The sequence below is a fragment of the Dermacentor albipictus genome, chromosome 1 (assembly GCF_038994185.2).
Source record: "Dermacentor albipictus isolate Rhodes 1998 colony chromosome 1, USDA_Dalb.pri_finalv2, whole genome shotgun sequence".
In the NCBI taxonomy this organism is placed as follows: Eukaryota; Metazoa; Arthropoda; class Arachnida; order Ixodida; family Ixodidae; genus Dermacentor; species Dermacentor albipictus.
Genome location: NC_091821.1, coordinates 247,680,398 through 247,696,016, shown reverse-complemented (window position 1 = coordinate 247,696,016; position 15,619 = coordinate 247,680,398). Strand labels below are relative to the sequence as shown.

General features: G+C 46.8%; 1 protein-coding gene across 1 annotated transcript in view; it reads right to left on the bottom strand.

Moving 5' to 3' along the window:
• Window positions 1-542: 542 nt before the first annotated feature.
• Sld5 (DNA replication complex GINS protein Sld5) overlaps window positions 543-15,619 on the bottom strand; it is a 36,908-nt gene continuing 21,831 nt past the window's right edge. The window contains exons 5-6 of the mRNA XM_065429920.1: window positions 4,158-4,248; window positions 543-695 (exon numbers count right to left, since the gene is read on the bottom strand). Coding sequence (XP_065285992.1) covers window positions 596-695; window positions 4,158-4,248 — 191 coding nt within the window. The 3' untranslated portion in view covers window positions 543-595. The remainder of the gene's footprint in view (window positions 696-4,157; window positions 4,249-15,619) is intronic.

The following is a 15,619-nucleotide window of genomic DNA, read 5'->3' as shown; positions in this document are numbered from 1 at the left end:
TAGTATTTGTCTTTAATGTACCTTAAAGCACAGGATTCTCAGACTATCTTCAGGCTTTAAGCATTTCAATCAGCATAATTCTAACTGCCTAAAATGGTACGGAGGGGCCTTCCTCAGCATATCCTAATGAAGTATATTTCCATAAATCATAACAGGCAAAAAATTCAAGATTTTTTTACAACAGCATGCTGCTCCTTCTCTCCATCCCCTCCATGGTCTGCGAGACACCCCAGTGGCAGCGTGGTCAAATACCATGTACAGAGACATTCTAGATAAGCATGTGAGGGCATGAAGACAGCTCACAGGAAATACAGATAGCCTACTTTGAAAATGGATTAGGAGTGAGAGAAATGAAATGTTTATGCTGCTGCCACAAAGATGCCCCATCATCACTGGAGTCTTTCTCACTTACCCTGGAACGAAATTCAAAATGCAGGGCAGGTACCACAGAAGGTCAAGCATAACAAAATGTTTCTTAAACCACTAATCAGCTCACTATGAGCTGAGACACTGACGCATACAATCTGCCAAGAAACTTGCAATACAATGATCAACATCTTTAAATTTATTTGAGTCATAACCTCAGGGATCCTTGTCACAATAACACTACTGATCCATCCTTGACAAGGGGGGCAATGGCACGGTAACGCATTATGTGTCGAGATCCTTCATCAAGATCAACGACTTCACCATCTCTGAAACAAAAAATAAAATGTTGCTCCATTTTCTAGAATGCAGGTACAATCAAAACACACAAAGGCAAAACATGGAAGCAGCTTTCCATGAGACATATGACCTAAAATATAGTAAAGGCTGCGTAAATCAAGCACCATCACAAGATAAAATATACATTCAATCCAGCTTGCTTGTGTGTGCCGTGACTCTGAAGCTTGTAATATGTGCACTGCCCATAACAGAACCAATAACACCAATATTTAGAATGTAGAGTGTGTCCAATGTAAATATGCTTTTGCCACCTGACCACAGGAGTTTCCAATTTAGGTCATGGTCAAAATGCCTGCAGTGCACACATTGTTAGTTTAGGTGCTGAAGTGTGTGCGAGCCCTTGCAGTTTGTCAGAACACACTTTTTATCAGGATGCACAACAAGAACTGAAAGCCAAAAGCTGTAAAAAATATATATATATATATTTTTTAAGGATCGGAACACAGCTTTCTTTTCCCCCACTCTAGAACAAAGCCAAAAAGAATCAATTACTGCTTTCGATTAAACTCGACTGCCTTCTCCAAGCTTTTCATGTTTGCGTTGCCTGTAGTAAAACCTCGTTAATTTGGATTTCATGGGACCGTTAAAAATGCCGAATTAACCGAATGTTGAATTATCAAAAGTACAAAAAAAAAATGCTTACTATGTCAACGCACTTTTCTTTACTGAATGAATGCGCCAATCATGTTTCTATCTTGCACAAATGCAGTGTGGAAGCTGCAATTCTCGTCATCTCGTGGCTGATTAACGCTTGCAGCGGCGAAGGCCTCGCGAGTCGTGACTTCCTTCACAGCGTGGCCACAGCGCACGCATTCATCTGAGAAAGGCTTTTTACTACTGTGCGCAAATCCCAATAATTTTTTTTGCCAGTGAGCTGGTCGCTGTCTATCACGATGTAGCTGGTGCTCTTCATTCTCGAAAGCTTATTAAAATGAAACTACTGCTTGCCGCAACCGCTGCGGACGAAGCTGTGGCGGCTGTTGAGGGCGACCTTGCGGTTCTGAAGGCACGCGGCCGACGCACTCAACGAGTCAAAAAGAAGCTACCATCTGCTGCAATTGCAGACGAAACCGCGGTCGCTATCGATGCGATCATGGATGGCGACAACGCAGTTATGAAGGCACATGATCGACGCGCGTACTGAGTCAAAACCAAGCTACTGCTTGCCGCAACCGCTGCAGACGAAACCGGGGCTGCTACCAACGTGATCATATAAGGCAACTGCGGCACGCGGCCAACGCGGTGCTGTGCGCGGCGGTAAATGCGAGAATAAAGGCTTTAAAGGCCCAAATACGCACGAAGCGTTCTGGCGTTGCTGTCATTCACGTGCAATTTCCAGTGATGACTGTGGCACTGCGGACTAGCGACGCGCTAACGCCATTTCTGCTCTTTCGCGTTGCACGTTTGCAATGCTCCAGCACTCGCCGAGCTCCGAGGGTTGTCCGAATTAACCGAGGTGCAGCCAAACATGTACAAAGCAACGAGAGTTTCATTGCATCAGATAATGCATATTCCTGCCGGGACTAAAAGACGAGTCCAAATTATCCGACTTTTTGAATTAACGAGGGTCGAGTCAACGAGGTTTCACTTACTTGTGCCTGAACCATACTATGCATTTGCAAAATGAACATGAAGTGGTGGCACTGTTGCAGTTTCCAATGTGGTTCGCCGGAGCCAGGCGTGTTAGTAATAACTGAACAACATCAAAACTGATCACCATCAAGTGCTTTGGCCATACTGGGAGGCCTATTTGGATTGCTGATAAAAGGAATCCCTCCTTAGCCAAGTGATTGCTTTTGACAACACTGGTATGCACATTGAAAGGGTGTGACAGAATTGCTTACTGTGAATCATGTAAACTAACTTAGGTCACTTAAAAAACCAAACATCTTTTTTAAATATTGAGGGGGAAGAAGTTGGGGGAGGGGGATGCTAAAATCACCATGAATTGATGATTTGCAATGAGCACTGCATATGAAGCACACTAGAACTAAGAGACAAAAAGCACCGATATTTTTAACACTGATATGCATGCCTTGTAGAGCGTCGACAGAATCCCATAGGGAATAACATAACAAATATAGTGTTATGTTATTCATTTAGTCTCTCTACATGCTCAGCCCTGCTTCATTTTAAGTGAAGAAATCTGGAGCAAATCCACATGTCATTACACTGGTGCCTACCCCCACCAATTGCTGCCTCTATATCTTGACATCATGATGCATGGAAGCCGAAGAGTCTTCAAAGCTGACATTCTTAAACTAAAATATTGCACCAATGGAAAAAGTTGTGGCAGCATCTGTGAACTGGGAGAGATGCAGTAGCAACAGTCTGTGTGCGTTCCTGCGGCAAATATCCACTACATTAGTTGTCAAGAAGGCAGCAACAGGTGAGCGTAGTCTGTTGAGCAAGACAAAAAAATTCTACGAGTAACTGAGACCATGACACAAATCTAAGCTTCCATCTATGCTTTCATCAATTAATGAAACAGCCCTTTCTGGCAGCTCCTTGTGGCTTAAATAATGCTGTGGGATGCACAATGGTAGCATCACGCTAACTGTCACTTTGGTGCTTCTCTGAAAACAGAAGTCACTCTTTGTGGCAAGATCGCTACTGCTCCACCAACCATGTAGGAAAAAAAAACGATATTTCCGTCTTTCTTCCATGCTGCTACTGCTTCCCACTTCTCCCTCCCATTCTCCCACTGCATACTGCTGGTGCCCTTCAGGCGAATATGACCTTTCAAGCAAGACTGCAGATTCTCCCTCATGTGGCGGTATACTTGCTTTACCCGCCGTGGTGGCTTATTGGCTATGGCATTGCACTGCTAAGCACGAGGCCACGGGATCAAATCCCAACCTCGGCAGATACATTTCAGTGGGGGCGAAATACAAAAACACCCGTGTACCGTGCATTGGGTGCATGTTAAAGAACCCCAGGTGGTCAAAGTTTATCCACAGTACCCCACTATGGCATGCCTCACAATCATATTGTAGTTACAGCACGCAAAGCTCAAGTAAAAAAATTTTGCTTTATGTTTATGACAAAAAAAGCTGCACGGTTTCATTTCCCATGTTGAAAAGTGTTGCAAGTCACCTTAAAACTATAGTCCCATCTCAATTATGCCATTAAACCACTGTGTGCCTTTCAGTATGGGGAAGGTGAATGCAGAAACAACAATTAACGAAAGCTGTGACAGCACCTCTGTCACAAACAACAGTCGTATCACTAGAAATGTGTGTGAGCATGTGAGCTCACATATATGAACACACAATTGTGGTCCAAAAATCCAAAGCTTACGAAGCTTCTTCAGAAATTGATGCGACTAAACTGAATCTGGAATCATTTCTAAATAAAGTAGCAGTATCAGTAAAGTAGCCGTAGGAGAAGTAAAGAAAGAAGAGTAGCAAGGTAATTTAAAATGCCCTGACCTGCTTTGTGATGTTGCTTCCTCTACTAAAACACCCATTGTTTGTCTTTTCACCTTCAGAAACACAAACTCATCCAAGTCAGGACCTCCATCTGCACCACAAATGAAGTGAATCATAGGTTAGAAACTTCTCATGGTACAAAATACTTGAGTGATCAAATGTTATACAGAGACAAAAAATAATAAAACATAACTATTGTTATGAACTTTACACTTTTTACTGGCCAGAGCCAGTAAGATGGTTCAGGGCTGTTTTTCCCACCTGGCATGCATGCACAATATCACTGTTTATGAGACTGTTTTCAAGATCTCAAACCGTTGTCATAGGCCACCATTTCATGTGCATTTTGTCCCAGCCTATCCAACTCCTCATCACTCAACATGAATGTACTGATCAAATTATGTACCTTAAGATTCACGACAGTTACAACAAGCAGGTGTATTCCAACTGACCTCATGCAGTCACACAGAATGGTTCCCACATCATCTTTAGCTTAGTACAAAAGCCTTCAGGGAACAGTGCTGCATCACCATAAAGACTTTGCAACATATTTCACAGATCACAAGGTAATGATTGCTATGAAGTGTTGTATGGAGTTGCACATATTGGTGCTGCACCTGTATCATGTACACTACCAAGTGCACAATTGTATGCACAAAGCCTTGCCAGGATTTTACAATAAGTACTATTGTTTTTTATGGACAAATGAAACATAAGCTGGAAATTATAGTATCACTACTAGTTGCTGGGCTCATTGGTTCATTCTTGTAGGCATAATAGGATGCAAAATAATATGAAGAGGACAGGAAAGAGTGTCCTAGTTGTCTTTCCGGTCCTGCTCTTGATACTGTTTTGCATCCTGTTATACCAATAACAGGAAACTATAGACTACAACACCTCGTAAGAGTAACAATATGAGAGTGTGATTTCACATTGCTACCAACTCATTGCCAATGATGGTTCAAGCTTTAAACTATGCTACAAGCCAAAACCGTGTTCGCATGACAGAAGTCTTCAAGGTGGAAGCGAAATACCGTGTTCTAGTCAGCTCTAACTTATTTCCATTTCATTTGTTCATGATGGTACATGTGCAGACAATGCATAGTTGCAAGATGCTACAGAGTATTTTACAAAGAAGTTGGAGTGTCGCTAACATGGGCTGTTAATGCAGGCAAATCAACTGCGATACTGTAAAGCACAGAATTAGTTTATTTCTACGCATGAAAATTGTACAGACACCATCTGTTTCATGAGCGTTTAAACTTTCCACTACTCCGTACAAAGTAGAGAAAATGCTCATTACAGCCAAATATAGCAGTGCCCATGAACCAAGTGTAAAACTGTCAATAGTACTGAATAAACATTTGACGTAATAGTTTTGTGGAAACCCACAAGGTGGAGGGAAGTAATTAATAAAGGGAAAATGAGACAGCTGCCCAATCATAGCAATTGCTACAAAGGAAACCCATATGAAGAAAAATTTTCCTTAACTGTGAGGCTTTTCTTTCGAGGAACCCATATGGGTTCCCTTTGTATCAATCGCTACGATTGGGTGGCTGTCTCATTTTCCCTTTGTTAATTACTTCCCTCCACCTTGTGGGTTTCCGCAGAACTATTACGCCAAACTCTTGCCTTTGCTTCAAGTTATCGATAAATTTGACTCTGCCCTGCCATCTGCTAGCCGCCTGGTTAGCTCAGATGGTAGAGTGGCTGCCCCGGAAAGGCGGTGGTCCCGGGTTTGAGACCCGGTTCAGGACGAATTTTTCTTCAACTGCGAGGCTTTTCTTTCGAGGAACTTGTATGGGTTTCCTTTGTAGCAATTGCTATGACTGGGTGGCTGTTTAATTTTCCTTTTATTAAGTATAAACATTTGTAAAGAGCTCTGCAAAATTGATGAATAAGGTACACACAGGCAAGCATGTTACCAGTACATTCTTTTAAGGTAAGCATAAGGGTGCATAGGTGCAGAGTTTTCAATATGCGGCAGGGGGGGGAGGGCAATTTGCACCTTCTCTTTTTTCATGTATCCCCTCCACGCATGATCCTTGGCAAGAGCTATACACAGGCACAGAGGCATTATATGTAAACATCAGTTTTGTTTCTAAAGTTGAGCAAATATGCTAAAACAATGACCACATGGTTCTTAAGATACTGAATAAATAAATGAAAGAAGAAACTGAAAACACATAACCTCTTGGTAGACATTAATAACGTCCTCAATCAAAGTGAGAGAAAACAGTGGGCAACAGGAACATTTCCTCAACAAGCTAACAATTCAAGGATTACAAACTCATTACAAACCCTTCGTTTGTAAGAACCACTGGACAATACAAACATTTCCACAATAGGCTAACAATTCAAAAATTAAAAATAGATTTGAGACTCTTTGTATCTAAGAAACACTGGGAAGTACAAACATTTTCACAATAAGCTAACAATCTAAAATCTAAAGACAGATCATAAACTCTTTGCCTTTCAAAAATGTAAATGAACTATCTCACTTGATACAAAACAAAAAGAACAATACTCAAAGGGTAGAGGTCGTAATAATAAAGCAGCAAAACACAGGTTTTATGGGAGGGGATAAATTAAGGTCAGGGGGCTGTGAAAGGTTCAATGAAGCTGGTGCTTTATACTGTGATGAAGTTCACTGTCCTTTTATACAAAGGTTACTGCACAATCCGGAATGTGTTTCTACGCACAGTTGAACTCTGAATAAACTCGTCCGCGATGTCACTGAGATTATTTTGCGGGCGAGCTCTTTGTGCTCATGGAGAAATGCTATGCGATTTAATCGTGCTTGTCCCGTTGTTGACCTCAGGTACATTTTGACGTGACGGAGGCATGAAAATGATCTCTCAGATGTGCATGACGTGACTGGGATAGTTAAAGCAATTTTGAGACGCTTAGCCACCTTGGGCGAAAGATCTCGCAGCTGCTCACAGTTATCGTGCGAAAGCATCTCTACAACATCCTGAAACATTTTCAAGGGTGTATAGTACTGCCTTGTTATACTTATGAGCATACTATGGTGAACGTTGAGCTGCTCAGGCTCAAGATCTTGCCCGTAGAACTTCAACACGTACGTGCCGTCACCATTCCCAGTCCAAAACTGCTCCATCTGTGTCATGTGCTGCCACATTTCTGGTGTATGCCTGTCGTCTAGCGAGGAATTTACTGCGTCCAATACGTCATAGAAATGCTGGCAGTATATGTCCTCGGCAGAAGGAAATACATGAAGCACAAATTCATCGTCATATCGTTGTGGAGTCTTCCTATGCCTTGGTGCAGGAGTTTCTTTCCCTTTAACATTTAGTTCCAATTCATGCGCCTCTGCGTGTGTCTCGTTCCAAAATCGGCAAAACCCTTCCTTCCTAAGTCTGCTAAGACTCTCCCTGGCGGCCTTGACTATTTTTTCTGCTTGATCAAATCTCAGTGTTGCTTTCTGCAACACAGTATTTACTGTTTATAATGGTGAAAACATGTGTGTCAGGAGCTTGTGGATGAAGTATGAGTCAAATTATGACAGCACTTTCAAAAATCCACTGGCTTTGGCTTCGGCATCGTTCCGGTCTTCTGATGCTAGGCCAAAAACAAATGAGATCAGGTGGCTATAGTTCTGAACAATCAATAGAAATGCTGGCAGTATATGTCCTCGGCAGAAGGAAATACATGAAGCACAAATTCATCATCATATCGTTGTGGAGTCTTCCTATGCCTTGGTGCAGGAGTTTCTTTCCCTTTAACATTTAGTTCCAATTCATGCGCCTCTGCGTGTGTCTCGTTCCAAAATCGGCAAAACCCTTCCTTCCTAAGTCTGCTAAGACTCTCCCTGGCGGCCTTGACTATTTTTTCTGCTTGATCAAATCTCAGTGTTGCTTTCTGCAACACAGTATTTACTGTTTATAATGGTGAAAACATGTGTGTCAGGAGCTTGTGGATGAAGTATGAGTCAAATTATGACAGCACTTTCAAAAATCCACTGGCTTTGGCTTCGGCATCGTTCCGGTCTTCTGATGCTAGGCCAAAAACAAATGAGATCAGGTGGCTATAGTTCTGAACAATCAACTTCAGAGAAGCGTCCTCTTAGCGTCCTCCTCGTGGGACAAAACTTCCGCAACTTTACGCTCTTGTCTTTCTGAAATGCCTGGAACATATTCAGGCACTTTGGGGAGCATGTAACAAAGTTGATAATTTCTAATATGCCCATGAAATCACAGCACATTTCTACTTTCTGACTCATGTCCTGCAGCACCAGGTTAAGTACGTACACAAGACAATGTATATACAGTGCTTATGGCTCCTCCTGTTGCATGAGGGCTTGCAGCCCACCGTACTATCCTCTCATATTTGCAGCGCCATCATAGCCTTGCCCACGGCGATTGTCAATGCTAAGGTTAAAACAGCAGAAGACATCCTTTAGAATGGCAAGAAGACTGGCCACTCTGGTGTCCCGCAGTGTTATAAAATCCACAGAACAGCTAATGTGTTTCAAAGTTCTTTTGGAAAATACAAAAGCAGATCAACACTTTCTCCTTGGAAGATATGTTCGCTGTCTCATCCAAAATCACGGCACAGTGCTCTGCTTCATGAACCTCATTCATGAGTGACTGGAAAACATCACGAGCCAAAATTTCCAACATCTTGTTAAAAATGTTGTGGGAGATCCACCTGCACTTGGTTCAAGAAATCCATGATTGTTGTTCCAGATTATCACTGGCACGAAGTTCCAGAAGCTGTCTGATTACTTTCTGCATCATTATGACCACGTACTGCCAATCCCTGGCATGCTAAGTACTGCAATGAAAATAATGCCGCTATCAACGCTTTCCTTGCATCTTCCATTTCTTTTTCCTTACCAATTACACAAGCAGTTGCTACATTCACTCTCCTTTTCACAGCTGCAGTTCCGCTCATGGCTGCATGGTACAGAATCGAGGCCTCACGACTTTTAAATCTCATAAGAGCTTTCTTCCAGTTAGAAAACTCATTTTGCACAAGCGTCAAGCAAGGGTCCTTATCCCTGGAAGTACTTGGAAGAAAAAGTTTCATCGCACAAGCAATGTGACAGGTCTCACAAAATACTGACACGTGTATTTATATTTATCGGGCAACCACGTTTCGCCGCTTAACAACTGTAATCGCACAGCGAGGGACGCGCCTGCATGTATCCGACGTTTCTGGAAAGTTATCGACGATTCTATCCGCGTGTCTGTTGTCGCCGAACCTTGTGTTATCAGATTTCATCGCGTGACATGAATGGTGTAGAACTTTGTGGAAGACACGCGGGTCCCATCAGGTGATCTGGAACATTCGACGACTGATCTATAAAAGCCGACGCGCTTGACCCGCTGATCAGTTTTTCCGACGATCGCCGACCGTGTTCGCCGCTATCGTTGTGCTATAAGTGTAGCCTGTTTTTGTGGGCACAGGTTCGCCCAATAAAAGTTAGTTTTCTCGTTCACAGTATTGCTACTGTGTTATTGCTTCTTTCTTCACCGTCACTACCACGTGACATCTGGTGGAGGTGCTTTTCGTCCATGTACAGGACGCCCCCGACAAGCCGTGATCCGACGCCACGACCTAACTGCAACGCCAGACAAAGAACCACCGACCTTGACGTGCTTCTCGACGGCCACGCAGTCACTGCCTTAGTCGACACAGGGGCCGATTACTCCGTAATGAGTGGACGCATCGCCGCCCAGTTGAAGAAGGTTAAGACTGCATGGGAGGGCCCCCAAATTCGGACCGCTGGAGGGCACCTTATTACGCCGACTGGAATCTGCACGGCAAGAATTACCATTCATGACCGGACTTACCCTGCCACCTTCGTTATCCTGCAACAGTGTTCACGAGACGTCATTCTCGGCATGGACTTCCTGAACCAACACGGCGCCATCATCGACCTGAAGTCGCAGTCAACAACGCTGTCGGAAGATCAAGCGATACCATCGGAGCGCCCTTGTAGCCACCACGCCTTGAGTGTGCTCGAAGATCAAGTGAGCATCCCGCCTCGCTCCAGCATCGTTATTTCGGTCGGCACCGAAACACCCGCTGACGTAGAAGGCGTCATCGAAGGCGACCAACGTCTACTACTCGACCGTGAAATTTGCGTCGCAAGAGGGATCGCTCGACTGCACGGAGGAAACACGAGAGTGCTGCTGACAAACTTCAGCCAGGAGTTCAAGCACATCAACAAGGGCACGACGATCGCATTCATCGAGGAAATACAGGAAACCAGCGATGCCTTCGTCCTCTCGGATTCTGTTGCATCTACCCCGATCACCGTAGTTCCCGAGCCAGACTTCAACATAAATCCAAGTCTCCCCGTGATTAAGCAGCAACAGCTCAGAAGTCTGCTTCGACGATACAAAGACTGCTTTTCGACGTCATCAAGGATTCGACAAACACCAGTCGCAAAGCATCGCATAATCACCGAAGAGAGCGCTCGACCACTACGCCAGAGCCCTTACCGAGTTTCGACGCGAGAACGCGAAGCTATAAGACAACAAGTCGACGAAATGCTGCGCGACGACATCATCCAGCCGTCGAAAAGCCCGTGGGCGTCTCCAGTTGTTTTAGTGAAGAAAAAGGACGGAACCCTACGTTTCTGCGTCGATTATCGTCGACTGAACAAAATCACGAAGAAAGACGTATACCCCCTCCCACGGATAGACGACGCATTAGATCGGCTCTGCAATGCTAAATACTTCTCATCGATGGACCTCAAGTCTGGCTACTGGCAAATAGAAGTCGACGAAAGGGATCGCGAAAAGACCGCCTTCATCACGCCAGACGGCCTCTATGAATTCAAAGTTATGCCGTTTGGACTGTGCTCGGCGCCTGCAACGTTCCAGCGCGTGATGGACACGGTTTTAGCAGGATTGAAGTGGCAGACCTGTCTTGTTTACTTGGATGACGTCGTCGTCTTCGCCGGAAATTTCGACGATCACCTTAGGCGGCTTGCGACAGTATTAGAGGCCATCAAGTCATCAGGGCTCACCCTGAAGCCGGAAAAGTGTCACTTCGCTTACGATGAGCTTCTATTCCTAGGCCATGTCATCAGCAAATCTGGAGTACGCCCCGACCCGCAGAAGACAGCTGCCATCGCAAAGTTCCCGCAGCCAATCGACAAGAAGGCAGTGCGCAGATTCCTTGGCATGTGTGCCTACTATAGGCGCTTTGTCAAGAACTTTTCACGCATCGCTGAGCCGCTGACGCAGCTAACTAAATGCGACGTCGAGTTCAAGTGGGAAACGCCGCAGGCCGAGGCATTTCAAGAACTCAAACGACGCATGCAGTCGCCGCCCGTACTTGCGCACTTCGACGAACACGCCGATACCGAAATCCACACTGACGCCAGTAGCCTAGGCCTCGGCGCCGTCCTGGTCCAGAGAAAAGATGGACATGAACACGTGATAGCTTACGCTAGCCGGTCGTTGTCAAAAGCGGAAGGCAATTATTCTACAACCGAAAAGGAATGCCTCGCCATCGTTTGGGCAACAGCGAAATTTCGCCCTTACTTATATGGCAGGCCATTCAAAGTCGTCAGCGACCATCACGCCTTGTGTTGGCTAGCGAATTTAAAGGATCCCTCAGGACGGCTGGCACGGTGGAGCCTCAGACTACAAGAATACGACATCACCGTAACATACAAGTCCGGACGAAAACACTCAGACGCCGATTGCCTATCCCGCGCCCCCATTGACCCGCCGCCGCAAGATGACGAGGATGACGACGCCTTCCTTGGAATAATAAGCGCGGAAGACTTCGCCGAACAACAACGAGCGGACCCGGAACTTAAAGGCCTCGTCGATTATTTGGAAGGGCACACCGACGTTGTCCCCAGGGCATTTAAGCGCGGATTATCTTCCTTCACGCTTCAAGACAGTCTACTCGTGAAGAAGAACTTCTCGCCAGTCCGCGCCAATTACCTTCTTGTTGTCCCGTCAGGACTTCGTCCAGAAGTATTGCATGCCCTACATGACGATCCGACCGCTGGACACCTCGGATTTTCCCGGACACTATCAAGGATACAAGAAAAGTATTATTGGCCGCGCCTGACCGCCGACGTCGCCCGTTATGTCAGAACATGCCGAGACTGTCAGCGACGCAAGACACCACCGACAAGGCCAGCCGGATTACTACAGCCAATCGAGCCTCCTTGCCGACCATTCCAGCAGATCGGGATGGACTTGCTGGGACCCTTTCCGACGTCAATAACCGGAAATAAGTGGATCGTCGTGGCGACGGACTACCTCACCCGCTTCGCTGAAACAAAAGCACTGCCGAAAGGTAGCGCAGCCGAAGTGGCGAAATTCTTTATCGAAAACATCCTGCTGCGACATGGCGCCCCAGAAGTCCTCATCACCGACCGAGGAACGGCCTTTACAGCGGAGCTCACCCAAGCCATTCTGAAATACAGTCAGACAAGGCACAGGAGGACAACGGCTTACCACCCGCAGACGAATGGTCTTACGGAGCGGCTGAATAAGACCCTCGCCGACATGCTAGCGATGTACGTCGACGTCGAACACAAGACCTGGGATGCCGTCCTGCCGTACGTAACATTCGCTTATAACACGGCGGTGCAAGAAACAACACAGATCACGCCGTTCAAGTTGGTTTACGGCAGGAACCCGACGACGACGCTCGACGCCATGCTGCCGCACGTAACGGACGAAGAGAATCTTGACGTCGCTACCTATCTCCAGCGCGCCGAAGAAGCCCGACAGCTCGCCCGCCTGCGAATCAAGAACCAGCAGAGGACCGACAGCCGACACTACAATCTCCGACGACGCTTCGTCGAGTACCAGCCCGGCGACCGTGTTTGGGTATGGACCCCTATACGCCGACGAGGACTGAGCGAGAAGCTTTTGCGTCGCTATTTTGGACCGTACAAGATCATCCGACGTATTGGTGCACTGGACTACGAGGTCGTGCCAGACGGCATTTCGCTGTCACAGCGGCGCCGCTCACGACCTGAAATTGTCCACGTTGTGCGGCTCAAGCCGTACCACCAGCGTTGACGAACTTTGGGACTTCGCGTAATTGACCTTGGACTTTATTTCTTTTCGTTGTTTTGTTACTTATGTTTAATAAGTGTCCCTTTGTGTTTCGCTCTCTTTGTAGCATCGGGACGATGCTTTTTAAGAGGGGGGTATTGACACGTGTATTTATATTTATCGGGCAACCACGTTTCGCCGCTTAACAACTGTAATCGCACAGCGAGGGACGCGCCTGCATGTATCCGACGTTTCTGGAAAGTTATCGACGATTCTATCCGCGTGTCTGTTGTCGCCGAACCTTGTGTTATCAGATTTCATCGCGTGACACGAATGGTGTAGAACTTTGTGGAAGACACGCGGGTCCCATCAGGTGGTCTGGAACATTCGACGACTGATCTATAAAAGCCGACGCGCTTGACCCGCTGATCAGTTTTTCCGACGATCGCCGACCGTGTTCGCCGCTATCGTTGTGCTATAAGTGTAGCCTGTTTTTGTGGGCACAGGTTCGCCCAATAAAAGTTAGTTTTCTCGTTCACAGTATTGCTACTGTGTTATTGCTTCTTTCTTCACCGTCACTACCACGTGACATCTGGTGGAGGTGCTTTTCGTCCATGTACAGGACGCCCCCGACAAGCCGTGATCCGACGCCACGACCTAACTGCAACGCCAGACAAAGAACCACCGACCTTGACGTGCTTCTCGACGGCCACGCAGTCACTGCCTTAGTCGACACAGGGGCCGATTACTCCGTAATGAGTGGACGCATCGCCGCCCAGTTGAAGAAGGTTAAGACTGCATGGGAGGGCCCCCAAATTCGGACCGCTGGAGGGCACCTTATTACGCCGACTGGAATCTGCACGGCAAGAATTACCATTCATGACCGGACTTACCCTGCCACCTTCGTTATCCTGCAACAGTGTTCACGAGACGTCATTCTCGGCATGGACTTCCTGAACCAACACGGCGCCATCATCGACCTGAAGTCGCAGTCAATAACGCTGTCGGAAGATCAAGCGATACCATCGGAGCGCCCTTGTAGCCACCACGCCTTGAGTGTGCTCGAAGATCAAGTGAGCATCCCGCCTCGCTCCAGCATCGTTATTTCGGTCGGCACCGAAACACCCGCTGACGTAGAAGGCGTCATCGAAGGCGACCAACGTCTACTACTCGACCGTGAAATTTGCGTCGCAAGAGGGATCGCTCGACTGCACGGAGGAAACACGAGAGTGCTGCTGACAAACTTCAGCCAGGAGTTCAAGCACATCAACAAGGGCACGACGATCGCATTCATCGAGGAAATACAGGAAACCAGCGATGCCTTCGTCCTCTCGGATTCTGTTGCATCTACCCCGATCACCGTAGTTCCCGAGCCAGACTTCAACATAAATCCAAGTCTCCCCGTGATTAAGCAGCAACAGCTCAGAAGTCTGCTTCGACGATACAAAGACTGCTTTTCGACGTCATCAAGGATTCGACAAACACCAGTCGCAAAGCATCGCATAATCACCGAAGAGAGCGCTCGACCACTACGCCAGAGCCCTTACCGAGTTTCGACGCGAGAACGCGAAGCTATAAGACAACAAGTCGACGAAATGCTGCGCGACGACATCATCCAGCCGTCGAAAAGCCCGTGGGCGTCTCCAGTTGTTTTAGTGAAGAAAAAGGACGGAACCCTACGTTTCTGCGTCGATTATCGTCGACTGAACAAAATCACGAAGAAAGACGTATACCCCCTCCCACGGATAGACGACGCATTAGATCGGCTCTGCAATGCTAAATACTTCTCATCGATGGACCTCAAGTCTGGCTACTGGCAAATAGAAGTCGACGAAAGGGATCGCGAAAAGACCGCCTTCATCACGCCAGACGGCCTCTATGAATTCAAAGTTATGCCGTTTGGACTGTGCTCGGCGCCTGCAACGTTCCAGCGCGTGATGGACACGGTTTTAGCAGGATTGAAGTGGCAGACCTGTCTTGTTTACTTGGATGACGTCGTCGTCTTCGCCGGAAATTTCGACGATCACCTTAGGCGGCTTGCGACAGTATTAGAGGCCATCAAGTCATCAGGGCTCACCCTGAAGCCGGAAAAGTGTCACTTCGCTTACGATGAGCTTCTATTCCTAGGCCATGTCATCAGCAAATCTGGAGTACGCCCCGACCCGCAGAAGACAGCTGCCATCGCAAAGTTCCCGCAGCCAATCGACAAGAAGGCAGTGCGCAGATTCCTTGGCATGTGTGCCTACTATAGGCGCTTTGTCAAGAACTTTTCACGCATCGCTGAGCCGCTGACGCAGCTAACTAAATGCGACGTCGAGTTCAAGTGGGAAACGCCGCAGGCCGAGGCATTTCAAGAACTCAAACGACGCATGCAGTCGCCGCCCGTACTTGCGCACTTCGACGAACACGCCGATACCGAAATCCACACTGACGCCAGTAGCCTAGGCCTCGGCGCCG